The 14,077-nt window shown below is 41.4% G+C and overlaps 6 protein-coding genes across 6 annotated transcripts in view; 3 read left to right on the forward strand and 3 right to left on the reverse strand.

The window, feature by feature from the left end:
- Positions 1 to 14: 14 nt before the first annotated feature.
- Positions 15 to 1,658, reverse strand: SS1G_02021 (hypothetical protein; the record flags this gene model as incomplete). The annotated part of the gene is made up of 2 exons (XM_001597775.1): positions 15 to 1,225; positions 1,367 to 1,658. The coding sequence occupies 2 exons, from the start codon at positions 1,656 to 1,658 to the stop codon at positions 15 to 17; spliced, it is 1,503 nt and encodes a 500-aa protein (XP_001597825.1).
- A 1,131-nt stretch (positions 1,659 to 2,789) lies between these two features.
- On the forward strand, positions 2,790 to 5,737 carry SS1G_02022 (hypothetical protein; the record flags this gene model as incomplete). Its single annotated transcript, XM_001597776.1, has 7 exons — positions 2,790 to 2,928; positions 2,978 to 3,010; positions 3,136 to 4,072; positions 4,120 to 4,211; positions 4,263 to 4,508; positions 4,577 to 4,937; positions 5,005 to 5,737. The coding sequence occupies 7 exons, from the start codon at positions 2,790 to 2,792 to the stop codon at positions 5,735 to 5,737; spliced, it is 2,541 nt and encodes an 846-aa protein (XP_001597826.1).
- Positions 5,738 to 6,499: 762 nt separating this feature from the next.
- Positions 6,500 to 6,691, reverse strand: SS1G_02023 (predicted protein; the record flags this gene model as incomplete). The annotated part of the gene is made up of 1 exon (XM_001597777.1): positions 6,500 to 6,691. The coding sequence occupies one exon, from the start codon at positions 6,689 to 6,691 to the stop codon at positions 6,500 to 6,502; it is 192 nt and encodes a 63-aa protein (XP_001597827.1).
- A 977-nt stretch (positions 6,692 to 7,668) lies between these two features.
- On the forward strand, positions 7,669 to 10,531 carry SS1G_02024 (hypothetical protein; the record flags this gene model as incomplete). The annotated part of the gene is made up of 8 exons (XM_001597778.1): positions 7,669 to 7,849; positions 7,902 to 8,696; positions 8,752 to 8,809; positions 8,869 to 9,413; positions 9,467 to 9,594; positions 9,648 to 10,068; positions 10,123 to 10,233; positions 10,527 to 10,531. The coding sequence occupies 8 exons, from the start codon at positions 7,669 to 7,671 to the stop codon at positions 10,529 to 10,531; spliced, it is 2,244 nt and encodes a 747-aa protein (XP_001597828.1).
- Positions 10,532 to 12,698: 2,167 nt separating this feature from the next.
- On the forward strand, positions 12,699 to 13,511 carry SS1G_02025 (hypothetical protein; the record flags this gene model as incomplete). The annotated part of the gene is made up of 2 exons (XM_001597779.1): positions 12,699 to 12,775; positions 12,830 to 13,511. The coding sequence occupies 2 exons, from the start codon at positions 12,699 to 12,701 to the stop codon at positions 13,509 to 13,511; spliced, it is 759 nt and encodes a 252-aa protein (XP_001597829.1).
- Positions 13,512 to 13,905: 394 nt separating this feature from the next.
- Positions 13,906 to 14,077, reverse strand: part of SS1G_02026 (predicted protein) — a gene marked incomplete at both ends in the record, with an annotated part of 953 nt that continues 781 nt past the window's right edge. Inside the window, one exon of the mRNA XM_001597780.1 lies at positions 13,906 to 13,960. Within this exon, the coding sequence (XP_001597830.1) occupies positions 13,906 to 13,960 (55 nt within the window). The remainder of the gene's footprint in view (positions 13,961 to 14,077) is intronic.

Consider the following 14,077-nt stretch of genomic DNA (forward strand, 5'->3'; position numbering starts at 1 on the left):
ATTGATTGAAACTATTAAGAATCTAATAATCTAGGATCTATTACATTATTTTGACAGGTTCTTGCATTATGTCCTGTCTTTCCGCATTTACTACAACATCGATTAGAAGATGCTTCCCCATTAGAATTCCCCCCTTTTTGACGCTCATCGCGTTGAATCTGAATATCAACCTCTTGCTGAGATAATATATCAAGAGCCTCTTGTCCAGTGAGCACTCCTCCTTGACGTAATTGGGTTTTTTTCGCGCGTCGACGCTTGCTTAATGCTTCATTTGCTGTCCGAAGTGTACGAATCTCTGTATTTAAAAGTGTGTTTTCATGAGCTAATCTCTCTGTACCCTTAGCTAGAGCTAGTACAGTCTCGAATATAGGTGTAGGAGAGCTTGCTTGATGACGAGTTATTCGAGATTTAACTAATGTTGATTGAGAAAGAGCTTCAGTTGGGTTGCGAGGGGTTTGAGAGATCCATTGATCTAGGTCGAAAGAGGGGGGGGTAGGTGTGCGAATTCGAATATCTAATTTCGAGAGTACAGCTTCAGGATTAAATGGGATTAAACCTGTTCCTCGGAATCCTGATTTCATATTCTGAGAAGTGATTGATTCCTCGTATGCAGCTTTAAAAGCTATAAAGAATTCAATCTTCGAAATATGATTGATATGTGCCTTGATAAATCCATCAATTTGACCACCATATGAACGTTTTAGATTGCTAAAACAGCCAACATCAAGTGGTTGAGTTAAATGACTTGAATGCGGTGGTAAACGTAAACATATAATATCGTTCTCTTTGCAGTATGCTTGAAAAGCTACTGATTCGTGGCTTTCATGCCCATCCAGTACCAACATTCGATATTTGCCCTTTCTTCGATTCTTAGTATGCTTGTCGAAGTGTTTCAACCATTCTAAACCCGTCTCATTATTCGTCCACCCATTAGATGTAGGTTTAATAGCCCATTCCGCAGGAAGATTCGTTTCGGTGTACCAATTGGAGAGATGAACTTGTCCTTGAACTACTAGAAATGGGGGAATAGTTTCACCCTCTCCATTTCCGCATATTATTGCTGTAGCCCATTCTCGATTGCCTGGCTGTACTGTCTTGCTTCTGCCATTTCGTTCAGCACTAGTTACTACCATTGCTGCACATATAATCCCCATCATAAAGCCTGTTTCGTCGAAATTGTAGAAATCTCCGTCCAAAATGCCGTATTTCGCTCGCATATTCGCAACTAGTCGAAACCACTCTTCAAGAAGCTTAGGATCCTCACAGAGAGCTCTTTGAAAGTCATAAACACGACTAAAACGCGTCTTTAATTCGATTCGACGCTTTACGAATCGATGCGCCTAGAGCTTCCCAACGCGTTTCGCACCCCTCGATTCGAGAATATCATTCGCCATATCTTCCACATTCTTTAGTTTAGGTGGAAATCCTCTTAAATCCATATCGAGTATATATTGAACAATCACCTCTTCTTCTAATTCTGTAATCTTATGACGATTCGCTCGAGTTTCTGTACGAAGAGGTAAACCTTCCATTCTATGTCGAAGAGTCGTACGAGGAATATTATAGAGCATAGCAGCCTTTCGAATGCTTAATTTTTTATCTTTATGAATAACTTCGATAGCAAGGAGTATACGAGCTTCTTGATTATTCGAATTCATTATAGGTTGTTGATAAAACGCGTGTTGAAAGAGACAGGTGTAAATTGAGGTGAAAGTGGGCCACTCGATGATATGGGCCACTCGATGATAAACCACGTTACCTCTAAAATTATTTGAAAATGAATGGGCTCGAAGTTCTATTGCACTCCGAATACAAACGGAGAATTAACCGAGCATTCCCGCCGGGATTAAACTTCCACAACAAAACTTCCACTCAAACTCTCAGCTTCGTCCCTCATTCCAACGGTTCCTATAATTCTCTTGCCTCGACATTACGTTCTGCACCTATAATACGATACAACATCCAACACTCAATATACAACCTTCAGGCCTCAAAATCGAAGAAGGATGATAGGTGCATGACGAGAACGTGGATAATGATCACAACAGCAAATGCATAATGTAACCATGCATATCGCTGCAGTACAACGGGATACAATAACGGGTTATGACCAAATTCATCATGCGATCCGATATCAGATAAATAGGATGTATGCATTGTGCACAGGGAAATTGACTGGTTGGTTGGTTGGGTTCTTGGATGATCTATAAATTTGGTGAATTTGAAAAGGATGCAAGATACAGACAGAAGTTAGTCGGGAGATGAAAGATGATTGAGATTTGAAACATTCATCAGGTGGATAGGTGTTCTGCCGGTAGTTGGAAGAGGGGTCGAGGCATTGATGTTGCTTTTATCAGGATCTGCACGAGGAGTGCGGGGACGGAAGTTTTCATCGGATGGAGATATGTCGAGCGAATCATTTTATTCGTTGTTGTGTATCATATCAATCACACATCTGGATTCCCCTGCATCTTACATATAGTAGTTCTATATGCTAATCTAAACTTTGTATTTCATTTGAATTTATGCAGCAATCGTAATTAAATGGCCAACTACGAAAGTTCTTGCTACGTGTGATTAGAGTTTGGGAGCTTCCTTAAAGGGAACTGCATGCAACCTCCGCAGGCAGGGGCGGCTGCACGCGATACTAATCCTGTATCTCAACTTTTTGAGGGGTAATGTGGTATGGTCAAGTAGACCTTATATACTACAGGTTTTGTTTATCTTTATTTCTTCACGGTGATAGTTTTCGTGTCCGTTTTCTTGATTGTTTTCTCGGAATTTCTGGCATGGCTTCCTTTAACGCTTTCATATTATATGTATTCTTCACGATTTTGTATGGGGTCGCTGGTCAGAATGTTACTTCTAACTCATCGACGTATGATGTACTCGATTATGTTGATCAACTGATTGGAAGTAATAATGGAGGTTTGGATCTCGAATGTCATTTCCGTTTCTTCCTGCTGACAATGAAAAGGAAATGTATTCCCTGGTGCAACTGTACCTTATGGTAAGCAATTCATGAGATTGCTTTTGGAAGTCTGTCAGCCTTTCAATTGAATGGTGATGATGTCAACCGGAAAAATTCTCATTGCCTTAGTATTCAAACCAAGTCTCGTATTAATGATGCTATAGGAATGGCGAAAGCTGTTGCGGATACTAATTCCGGTAGTAACCAGGGTGGATTTACAACTGATGGCAGTAATATCACCGGATTTTCCAGTATGCATGATTCTGGGACTGGAGGTTCTCCATCACTAGGAAACTTTGCCTTGTTTCCGTATGCAGGATGCAAAGGAGATACTGTGGATGGATGTACTTATCCAAAGAAAGCGCGAGCCACTCCTTACGTTTCAAATTCTGTCAAGGCATCTCCAGGTTACTTTGGTCTTACATTGTCCAGTGGTATTGCTGCTGATATGACGACAACACAGCATACATCATTATTCAGATTCAAATTCCCATCTACTTCCAATAGAAATGCTTCTAGCCCATTGATCTTGATGGATTTAACCGACTTGTCTGATTCTCGTCAAGACAATGCCAGTATTTCTGTTGATGCAACTACTGGAAGAATGACCGGAAATGGTAAATTTTTGCCAAGTTTCGGCAGTGGAAATTATGTTCTATACTTCTGTGCGGATTTCTCGGGTGCTTCAATTCGAGATAACGGTATATTTGTCAATAGTCGTGCCAGTACTGACATCAAGAATCTCAAAATATCCCGTTCAATCAACGGCTATCCTCTGCCAGGTGGAGCATTTGTTCGTTTCCAATCACCTGGCGATGGTATTTTGGCACGTGTTGGTGTCAGTCATATCAGTAGTGATCAAGCATGTGCAAACGCTGAGGCAGAGATTCCGGATTTTGACTTTGCTGCTGTGCAGAATGCGGCAGAGTCTATTTGGCGCAAAAAAATTTCACCTATCAAAGTTTCGACGAAAGGAATTGACGCTTCTTTCTTGAAGAACTTTTATAGTGGAATATATAGGACTATGGTCAATCCTCAGGACTACACTGGCGAGAATCCGCTATGGAAGAGTGACGAACCTTATTTTGACTCTTTTTACTGGTGAGATTCAATCGTTAGCTTTATTAGCATCACTAACTCGATATTAGCATTTGGGATTTGTTTCGTTCTCAGACACCTTTTTTAACAGTGTTAGATCCTGCCACTGTAGCTAAAATGGTTCGCTCGCTGATCGACACATGTTAGTATACCTACGCCCCCATTATACGTGATAAGCTAATTCTCACTTAAGATGTTCACCAAGGATGGCTTCCTGACTGTCGTATGAGTCTTTGTAAAGGATTCACTCAAGGTGGTTCAAATGCAGATAATCTCCTCGCAGATGTTTACATCAAGGGTATTACCGAAGGAATAGATTGGAATCTTGGCTATGAAGCCGTAATTAAAGATGCGGAAGTGGAACCTTATGATTGGTCAAATGAGGGTCGTGGTGGTTTGGATTCATGGAAAGCTCTAGGGTATATTCCTGTTCAAGATTGTATGTCTCTTTCCGCATGCGAATCGCCAGAAATCACCACGTGAATGCTCCGAACTAATATCATATAGTTGATTACAAGGGCTTTGGTACCATGACACGAAGTATTTCCAGAACACTTGAGTATAGTTACAATGATTTTGTAATTGCTAGTATGGGTTCCGGTCTAGGAGGCCACGAATCAGATGTCCAAAAGTATCTCGGACGCAGCAAAAACTGGCAAAATCTCTTCAATGCTGCACAAACATCCTATCGTTCTAACGGCACTGACACGGGATTCAAAGGATTTTTCCAACCAAAGTATTTCAATCAAACATGGGGATTTCAGGATCCTTTGAAGTGTAGCAATATAGACTTTAATCCCAATAGTGTTTGTTCATTACAAAACACGGGTGCTGAGACTTTCGAAAGTAGTATTTGGGAATATTCCTTGTAAGTATTCTGACCTGGTTTACTCTCTTGTTGTATCTGAAATATACAAAAACTAATTTCTATCCAGTTTCGTACCCCACGACCAAGCAACCCTTATCACCACTTTCGGTGGACCAACAGCTTTTGTAAAACGTCTAGACTACCTCCACGATAACAACATAACCTATATTGGCAACGAACCAGCCTTCCTAACCGTATATCAATACCATTATGCCGGACGTCCCGCTCTCTCAGCTCTCCGCTCTCACTTCTACATCCCATCCTCTTTCACCCCCACAAACGACGGCTTACCCGGAAACGACGATTCCGGCGCCATGGGCTCCTTCGTCGCTTTCAGCATGATGGGACTCTTCCCTAACCCAGGCCAAGATGTCTACCTTATCATCCCGCCCTTCTTCGAATCCGTCTCAATTACCTCTCCTCTCACTAATAAAACTGCCACGATTAAAAATGTTAATTTTGATCCTAAGTATAAGAATATTTATATTCAATCTGCGACGTTGGATGGGAAACCTTATACAAAGAATTGGATTGATCATAGTTTTTTTACGGAGGGGAAGGTGTTGTGTTTGTGGTTGGGGAGTGAGGAGAGTTTGTGGGGGACGGGGACAGAGGATTTACCGCCTAGTTTAGGGGATTATGAGGGGGGTGGAGAGGTGCAGGGTATGGAGATGGAGATGGAGATGGAGATGGAGATGGGAAAGAGGGCGGAGGTTTTTGAGGAGGAGATTTTGGTAGGTGGTGGCGATGAGAGGGGAAGGAAGACTGGGGGGTATTTTCGGGCTGAGGAGGAGGGCTAGGTAGAGGTGTGGACAGTGGAATTTGGAGTTTGAGGAGGGGTTTGGGATGATGTAGTGAGATGGGATGGGTTTTAAATACGTATGGATGATCCAAGAAAAGAAGAATCATAATTTAAAGAGCAGAGCCGTAGTCAAATTTCAGATTAATCAGCGACACCAAAAAACCCCCCAAAGAAAAGGGCAACAGTGATCCCAGAAGTGAAGATGCATTACAATCAAAACGTAAAGAGATATGAACGATAAGAATATAGAGGCGAAATTATGGTAGAGCAAGAATATGAGGTTAAGAAGCAGGTCTTACGAGGGGCCGAGAATGTGTAGTATCTTAATGCTTGACTTCAAGGAATGCCTAATTAAGCGATGGGCTTACAGTATTTTTTGCCGGATGACGTCAATGTTAATACTGAAATAACTGGAATAAGTGAAATCTCCAAAGATGTGAGGATTATTCCCGCCCAGTAAGAATATTGGATTTGCTGCACTTGCATATGTCATTGGTTTGGCAGGCTCCATTTCCTTTTAGAGGCAATGGCTTGCTTTATGTACACTTCTACCCTCCGTGTCCAGACACCCGTAGCAATTCTTACCATGACCAGGATACCAGCTGCGATGAATGTTCCGTCTGCGCTCCAATACTTGAAGGTAGTGCGTATTTGTTGCTTATCGGTCTTGATATATTAAAAAGAAAGAAAAAGGAAGGATATTCGTGTGATAATGACCACTAAGTCTTTATTGTCTCCTCGAGGTTTTATATTTCAAGATTTAAGACTTAACAAATATCCTATGCCTTCCACCATTGTCGCCCATTTGATACCTACTTATTAGCTGGTATTTACCGAAACCAAGTAACGGGTGAGTTGGTACTACCAACTTTGGCTTGTCATCAGAAAGTACTTCGATATGTGTGAGTGAGATCCTACCAACCGCACTAACAGTCGTAGCCCTCACAGCCATATATATATTCTCTCTTGAAATAAAAAAATCGCTTTTCACCACATAGGATTTCGAGGCTCCTTAAGCTCCTTTCTGCGACTCTATCCTTTGCAACCAAATTATACGAAAGAGACTTGATATTTGGCTATTGACTCTATACTACCAAGATTGATGGAAGCTGTTAATGTAGCAGGATCCATTGTCGGCCTAGTAAACGAGTCTAGAAATCTGCATATTCAAATGCTACCTACCTTGAGATATGCTATCAGTTTAGATCTTGGCGTTTCGAGGATCTTGTCATTCTGCCGATTTTGATTCAAAAGGCAGAAGGCGGTGTGAAGCTGGCCTTTTCCCCGACGTTATCATTTCCCCGGCACAAACTCCAGGAATTCATTTTCGCAGGCGGCACAAATTCTAGCTCTATGCATGCATATGAGTTCATTCAGTCTCTAATGCAGCGACTTCTAATTCTTTTGCTTATGATCATACTACAAAGATCTCTATGGCCTCAAATACATAGCTTTTCAAAGTCCGGTTGACAGATCTTTTTTTCTTGTGTAATTTGGTCATGAACCAAGATGTATTAGATATATTTCTTGTTCATTTTTAACAGGACGTATTTGGAATATCTCTATGTATACAAACAAGGAAGGTGTATATTTCTTATCGTACAGCGCTTACGCAATGCTACATTGGGAGATTTCTCTTGCATGAAATTGACCCCCGGCAAGTGACAGCCATGTGGTTCCCCTCTCCAAGTTCAGGTTCTCTTTATCTTGATGTAGTATTCCTTATCGAAGTATCGATACTAGAACCAAATGCAGTATTCTTGGTTACATATTTGTTATTTGATAATGAAGTATCGTTATCTAACCTTTGCCACAATGTTGGTTCAATGTTGTTGTGGGACGAATCGTATTAAAATGCCGAGACATATCCTGAATTTCTCTCGTGCGACACATTGAGACTTTGCACTTCCATGTCCCAATGTTCTCAAAATGTCATCAGAAATATCTCAAAACGTTAGAAAAGACATGAGTGAGAAAGTCGACAAAGCTCAAGATGCAGAGATCAATGTGGAGCCAGAACACATGCAAGAATTGGAGGTTGACGTTGGAAAAATACTCAATGATGATGGATTGGATGATATAGAAGGCGATACATCGCCATATCCTGAAGGTCAGAACGCGCTCCTAGATTCTCCAGTCGTTAATAAACTAATGTCTCCTAGTTAGAGCTGTAGTTCCAGATGTCGACGATCAATCCATTCCTGTCAATACTCTTAGGATGTGGATTTTAGGATTTGCGTTTACTATGATTGGTGCTGGCATCAATCAATTCTTCAGTCTCCGTTATCCCTCAGTCCATATTGTCGCACTCGTTGCTGAACTTCTCGCAATGCCCTTCGGCATACTCTTGGCAAAGATCCTACCACTCTGCACTCTCAACCTAGGTCCTTTAGGAAAATGGTGCATCAATCCCGACAGACATTTCAATATAAAGGAACATACCGTAGTAACCATTATGAGCAACGTGAGTTTTGGATACGGTAGCGCAGACTCAACGGGTATTATTCAAGCTGCGAAAGCATTTTACAACTTCGATTTGAAGCCCGGGTTCTCAATTCTCGTTGTACTTTGTTGCCAGATGATGGGTTTCGGAGTTGCAGGACTATCATCTCCTTGGTTGGTAGAACCTGCTTCTATAATTTGGCCAGGGGTGTTATCCAATTGTGCTTTACTTTCCACGTTACATTCTCGAGCCAATGCCATGGCCAATGGCTGGAAGATTAGTCGACTTCGATTTTTTATGTACGTTATGGTTGGGGCAGGAGTCTGGTATTTCTTCCCTGGATTAATATTTGTGTCTCTTTCGTACTTTACATGGGTTTGTTGGATCGCCCCAAACAATTTAATTGTGAATCATCTGTTCGGAATGGTTACAGGTCTTGGGTTGAGTCCTATCACTTTTGATTGGTCACAAGTTGCTTATAACACGAATCCTCTCCTCTCTCCGGCATGGGCTGGTAGGTTGTATCTCTAATTTATATATTTATTGATATGGCTAACGAATACTTACAGCTATGAACGTATTTGGTGGCTTCATTATTTTCTTTTGGATTGTCACCCCGGGTCTTTAGTAAGTCTAAGAACAATACTACTCCATGTTAGTCTAACCACTAACTCTTTTATTCACAGTTATGCAAATGTTTGGTACACAGCCTATCTACCACTTTGTTCAGCTGATGTATATGATAATACCGCATCCCTCTATAACGTTTCTCGGGTGATGACTTCAGCAAATACTCTAAACACAACTGCATATGCTGAATACTCGCCTCCTTTTCTTCCCGCTACATTTGCTTTCGTCTATGGAATATCTTTTGCCGCCCTTACAGCTGTTCCTGTTCATATATATATCTGGCATGGTACTCAAATCCGTGATGCATTCGCAGGTCGTACTAAAATGGACATCCACGCTCGCTTGATGCGCCTCTATTCCCAAACCCCTTGGTATTGGTATGGAGCTATTACTATTGTAATAATGATACTAGGTATTGTGATGGTTGAGGTTTATCATACAACTTTACCATGGTGGGCGGTTTTGCTAGCAGCAATCATTCCCGCAATTTACATGATTCCATGTGGTATTATTCAGGGGATAACAAATGTGGATGCAAATCAATTGAATGTTCTAGCCGAATTTATTGGGGGATATATGTTTACTGGGCGACCATTGGCAAGTATGTATACCTTTTAAGTTTGTAAAAAAGACAGTCTGACTTACCAACTACAGACATAATTTTCAAGGTTCTTTCTACGGATGTAGTAGGCCAAGGCCTGTACTTTGCACAAGATATGAAGTTAGGTCATTACATGAAAGTTCCACCTCGAACGCTCTTTTTCGCACAAGGAAGCGCCACTGTAAGCTTATTCAAATACTCACGAGACGCAGACAATTTCTAACAACAATCTAGATTCTTGGAGCTCTCACACAAGTAGGTGTAACTCTTTGGATGCTTGGAAACGTCAAAGACATCTGCTCGGAAGATCAATCAAATGGTTTTACATGTCCAAATGGCCGTACAATCTTTTCCTCATCTGTCATTTGGGGAGCAATCGGCCCTGGACGAGTTTATTCAATCGGAAAGATCTATTCCGGTCTCTTGCACTTTTTTTGGATCGGTGCAATTATGCCAATTATTACTTGGGTTATTTGGAAGTACTGGAGGAAGAATAACGGAGAAGAAAGAAAATGGATACGACTCATCAATTGGCCATTAATCTTTGTCGGAACCTATAATGTGCCGCCTGCTACGGGAATTAACTATAGTAGTTGGGCATTAGTTAACTTGACCTTTAACTGGTGGATAAAAGCGAAGTGGTTTGCATGGTGGTGTAAGTACCATTCTTTCTACCCCGAAGATTTCGAAACTAACACTCAAAATTAAGCCAAATACAATTATGTCTTAGCAGCTGCACTCGATACAGGTCTTGCACTCTCGGCAATCGTCATATTCTTCTGCATCACGTATCCTGGAGCTCAGTTTCCTGATTGGTGGGGTAAGTTCTTTTTGATTTTATTTGGAAGAGTGGAGGAAGGGAAGGGGGATTTGAAAAGTTATAATATGGACTAATTTTGAGATAATGTAGGTAATACGGTTTATCTTAACACGGCAGATGGTAATGGACTTCCGTGGTTACAATTGCCTGAAAGTGGTAGATTTGGACCGGCTAATGGAACGTGGCATTGAGGATGTTGAGTTTTGGTTAGGAAAGGAAAGGGAGAGAGATGGGAATAGGAGAATGCTTATGTGAAGAATCTTCGTGAGACTAAAACGAGATTCGCCTACTAGGTTAAGATAGGAGAGCATGTCTCTCATCACTACTGGAGTATTTATTTGGCATTCACATTCTCATCGCCCTTTACACCACCATCCATCATCTCTGAATACAAAAACTCAAAAAAAAAATCACAAAAATACATACAACAGGAGGGATTCGCTGGTGGTCACCCACCCAACTACTAATCTACCGATCTGAGGCTTGTGTATGGCAGAGCGGACGGGATGCCCAATTCTCCTCAGTCTATGGTCGTATGTGTCAGCTGGTAAAGAATCAAAGAACATGAATGGTATTTTGGATGAGGACTGGAGTAAGATCTTATCATATTAGGTAGATAGACAGACACTGATTGATGGATCGATATGGGTGTGTATTTGTATGAATGTGATATTATGGATAGTTAGATTATTGGGTACACCAGTAGACGGATGTGTTTTGAAGCTGGGATGGTTTGGGTTCTTTTGATATTGGTTATTGGGTGGGTAGAGTGTTGTGCAGTTGTGATTAAGTGGAGGGAGGGGTGAGGAACGAGGAGAAGTAGAGTTGTTAACACTGAGAGCTTCTTGACTCACGTCATCACACTCTAGCTTAGACTCCCAACTTATAGAATGTATTTATTTAGTCTGGAGCAAAAAGCAAATACTTTGCAACTGATGATTCTTCTATGTACCCAGCGCAGATATACCTTTGAGCTGGAGGGGTTGGATTATCACGTGATGTGTCACACGAGACTTTAAGTCTGCTTTTTACGATTAGTGAAACGAAAGTACCGATATCCAATGAGTGCTTTGATGCTTAATAAATCTGATACTTAGGATTGATACTCAGGATTAATCTCGGCGAAGGATCATTCATCGTGAGGAATGAGTTCATGTAATTTCTTGTCAATCACGTGGACTCCTATCTTATAATCGGGTGCGGAAGCGCACGAGCCAAGCGTAGTATTTTGTCAACAAAATCTCCCAGCAATGAACTTATTAGCAAGTCAGCTTCATAATCTTATCATTCAATCAGCCACCACACATTCCAAGCAGCCCAATCTTTCAACTCGGGTCAGAATGAACCATTAATGACGCGTATAACTGGTCAATTGGGATATTGGATAGCAAACATGTGTGTTACTGAAACGCACACCTGGTTATGAGGCCAAAATCGAGGGCTGTTGACCGGCGCTTGCCAAGACATGTAGATGCCCGCATGAGGCCACAATCAAGGGCTTTTTGACGGCGGCTGCCAAGAGATGCAGTTCTTACACTTCTCGACAAATATCAAAAGTGTCTTTTCGTTTCGTGTGGACTGAAAATTTCAGTGACTGCCACGAGATGGCATGTTCAGATAATTATGGAAGCGGTCATTGACAAAAATGTTTCTTCCTACAAGGCGTAGCCTTGACATTTCTTCAATAATAGCTGAAATTTGCTAGAGATTCAAGGTCCAACGTAAGATTTTTATCTCGGGTTTGGATATCGTGATATTCGGTTGTTTCGTGCCAGTACACAGCCCACGATTAGGATCTCGGGAAATTAGATTATCTCATTGCTATCGACATGGGCTTTCCTCATCTCAAATCCTTACGACATGATTACTCCTGTTGATTGGCTGATTCGGCCAAACAATTCGAAACCTCGCTTGATGCTCTCCCTTTGCATTCACGTGCTGAAAATAGCATTTGGGGCCTCTTGATCTGATGTTACATTTGGAAGCATCCTCACATCAAGTAACGGTCTTGACTGGCCTCTCAATGAACTCTGACAGGGACAAAGTTGTTTCTGGATCTTTTTTCAAACGAGATGTAGTATTCATAGATTCAATTTACGTAATTTAGGAATATTTACATTTTCCTTATTGGAGGGCACATTCCTACTCAGAGGCCCAGCATTCCAATTATCAGCAGTGCCTCATGGACGGTTTCGTTCTTATACTTAAGCAGCCACCAGTAGCTTTTTCTTTCCGCGTCTGGATCTTTTTAAAACAGTACTCGAATTTTCACAATCTCTGCATTCACCCTTTTGTCACTCATTTTTGTCACCCCTTTTTTCATGCCTGTTCTCAGTCATATTTCTTTTTAAAAAGTTTTATATAAAGTCACTCCTTTAGATCCTACCACAGTCATTTCAATCAAACTTAACTCAAACGTCGCAATTTAAGATCTACATATCAACAAAATTCAGTAAATACCTAAAATGTTGTTTTCTACTTCAAGTATTTTCGCCGGGATGAGCATGCTCTCCCTTGCACTAGCTGCTCCTGCGGTTCCAGGGTTAGTACCTTGTGCACATTTTCCTTATTGATTTTTTCTAACATAACGACTCAGCGAGAGCACTCTCGAGAAACGTGGTTTCTCATGTGCCAGTCCTGTCGCTGGCCTTAGCACCACAGATTGCAAACACATGTCGACTATCGGGATGGCCGGCATGGGAACAAATGCAAAGGCTGCTAATGGCGGAGTCTGGATTGGAAGCCAAGGACCCAATACATTTGTTTTCAAGAACAATGCAAAAGCTGCTGTCACTGCCATCGTCTGGACTCAAGCTCCTGGCGATTATCAAAGCTCTTTCATGAACGCAAGAAAGCCTCAAATCTCATATTCATTAAACGCTGGTCAATCCATCTCCATATCCATGGCAAATGGAGTATCCGGCGGATTCGCAGGTCTTTACAATCAAAAGACCACCTTGAGCCAATATGGTCAAATCTTCAATACATGGGGAGAATTTACCACCGGTGCCTATGCCACGGTAGATGTTTCTCGCGAGGTCCACATGGGTGGCAATTCCATGTCCATCGAAGTCGGTGGTTGCACTTCCAATATGTCTAAGTGTGTCTTTACTTGCAAGAGTGGAAATACCTGTGGTAATGCGGGGACGTATTCTTTGATTAATTGTGCGGCGGGTAGTCAGAAGGGTGCGAGTTTTGGTTTGGCCGATGGTCAACCTTCGGGTGGTTGTCAGGGGTTTAATAATGGTGGGAAGGTGTCGGTTACTTTTTCTGATTAGGGTTTTTGTATTTCTTTTTAGTTTTTTTTTGTTTTGTTTTATTTTGTCTTCTTAGGTTGGGTGGTGATTGTTTTTGTGGTTGGAGGTAGATGTACTTATGAGGAGGTGGGAAGGAAAGTGGGATATCTTTTCGTGTATTACTATTTGGAGTTTCAGTGTATACTTATCATGGAGGGAATACCTGGGAGTCATGGAAATGTAGATGTAGATTTAGATTTAAGATACGGATGACTATATTTAGAAGTTAGAACAATTTTCTGATAACTAAAATTCATTAGTGAGTGTTCTTTCTCAATTCGTCATTTGTTTTTTGTTGGTGTGTAAATAATCATCGTTCTATTAACTTTTTGCTTGGGTATCGGTGATTCAGTGATTTGTTTGTTTATTTGTTTAGTTAGTTTCTGGTTCCTGCAGTAGATTGGGTAGGACTGGACTGGACTGGGGGATATCTAGTATTTCTGGTTAATTATAATAGTTAGAATGTGTGTGGGTGTGTATTTGGGTCGGGGGGGGGGGGGGGGGGGGGGAGGAAAAAAGGGGAGGGAGAGAAAGTAAAACCGGGAAAA

This window comes from Sclerotinia sclerotiorum, genomic scaffold (genome assembly GCF_000146945.2).
Source record: "Sclerotinia sclerotiorum 1980 UF-70 scaffold_2 genomic scaffold, whole genome shotgun sequence".
Classification (NCBI taxonomy): domain Eukaryota; kingdom Fungi; phylum Ascomycota; class Leotiomycetes; order Helotiales; family Sclerotiniaceae; genus Sclerotinia; species Sclerotinia sclerotiorum.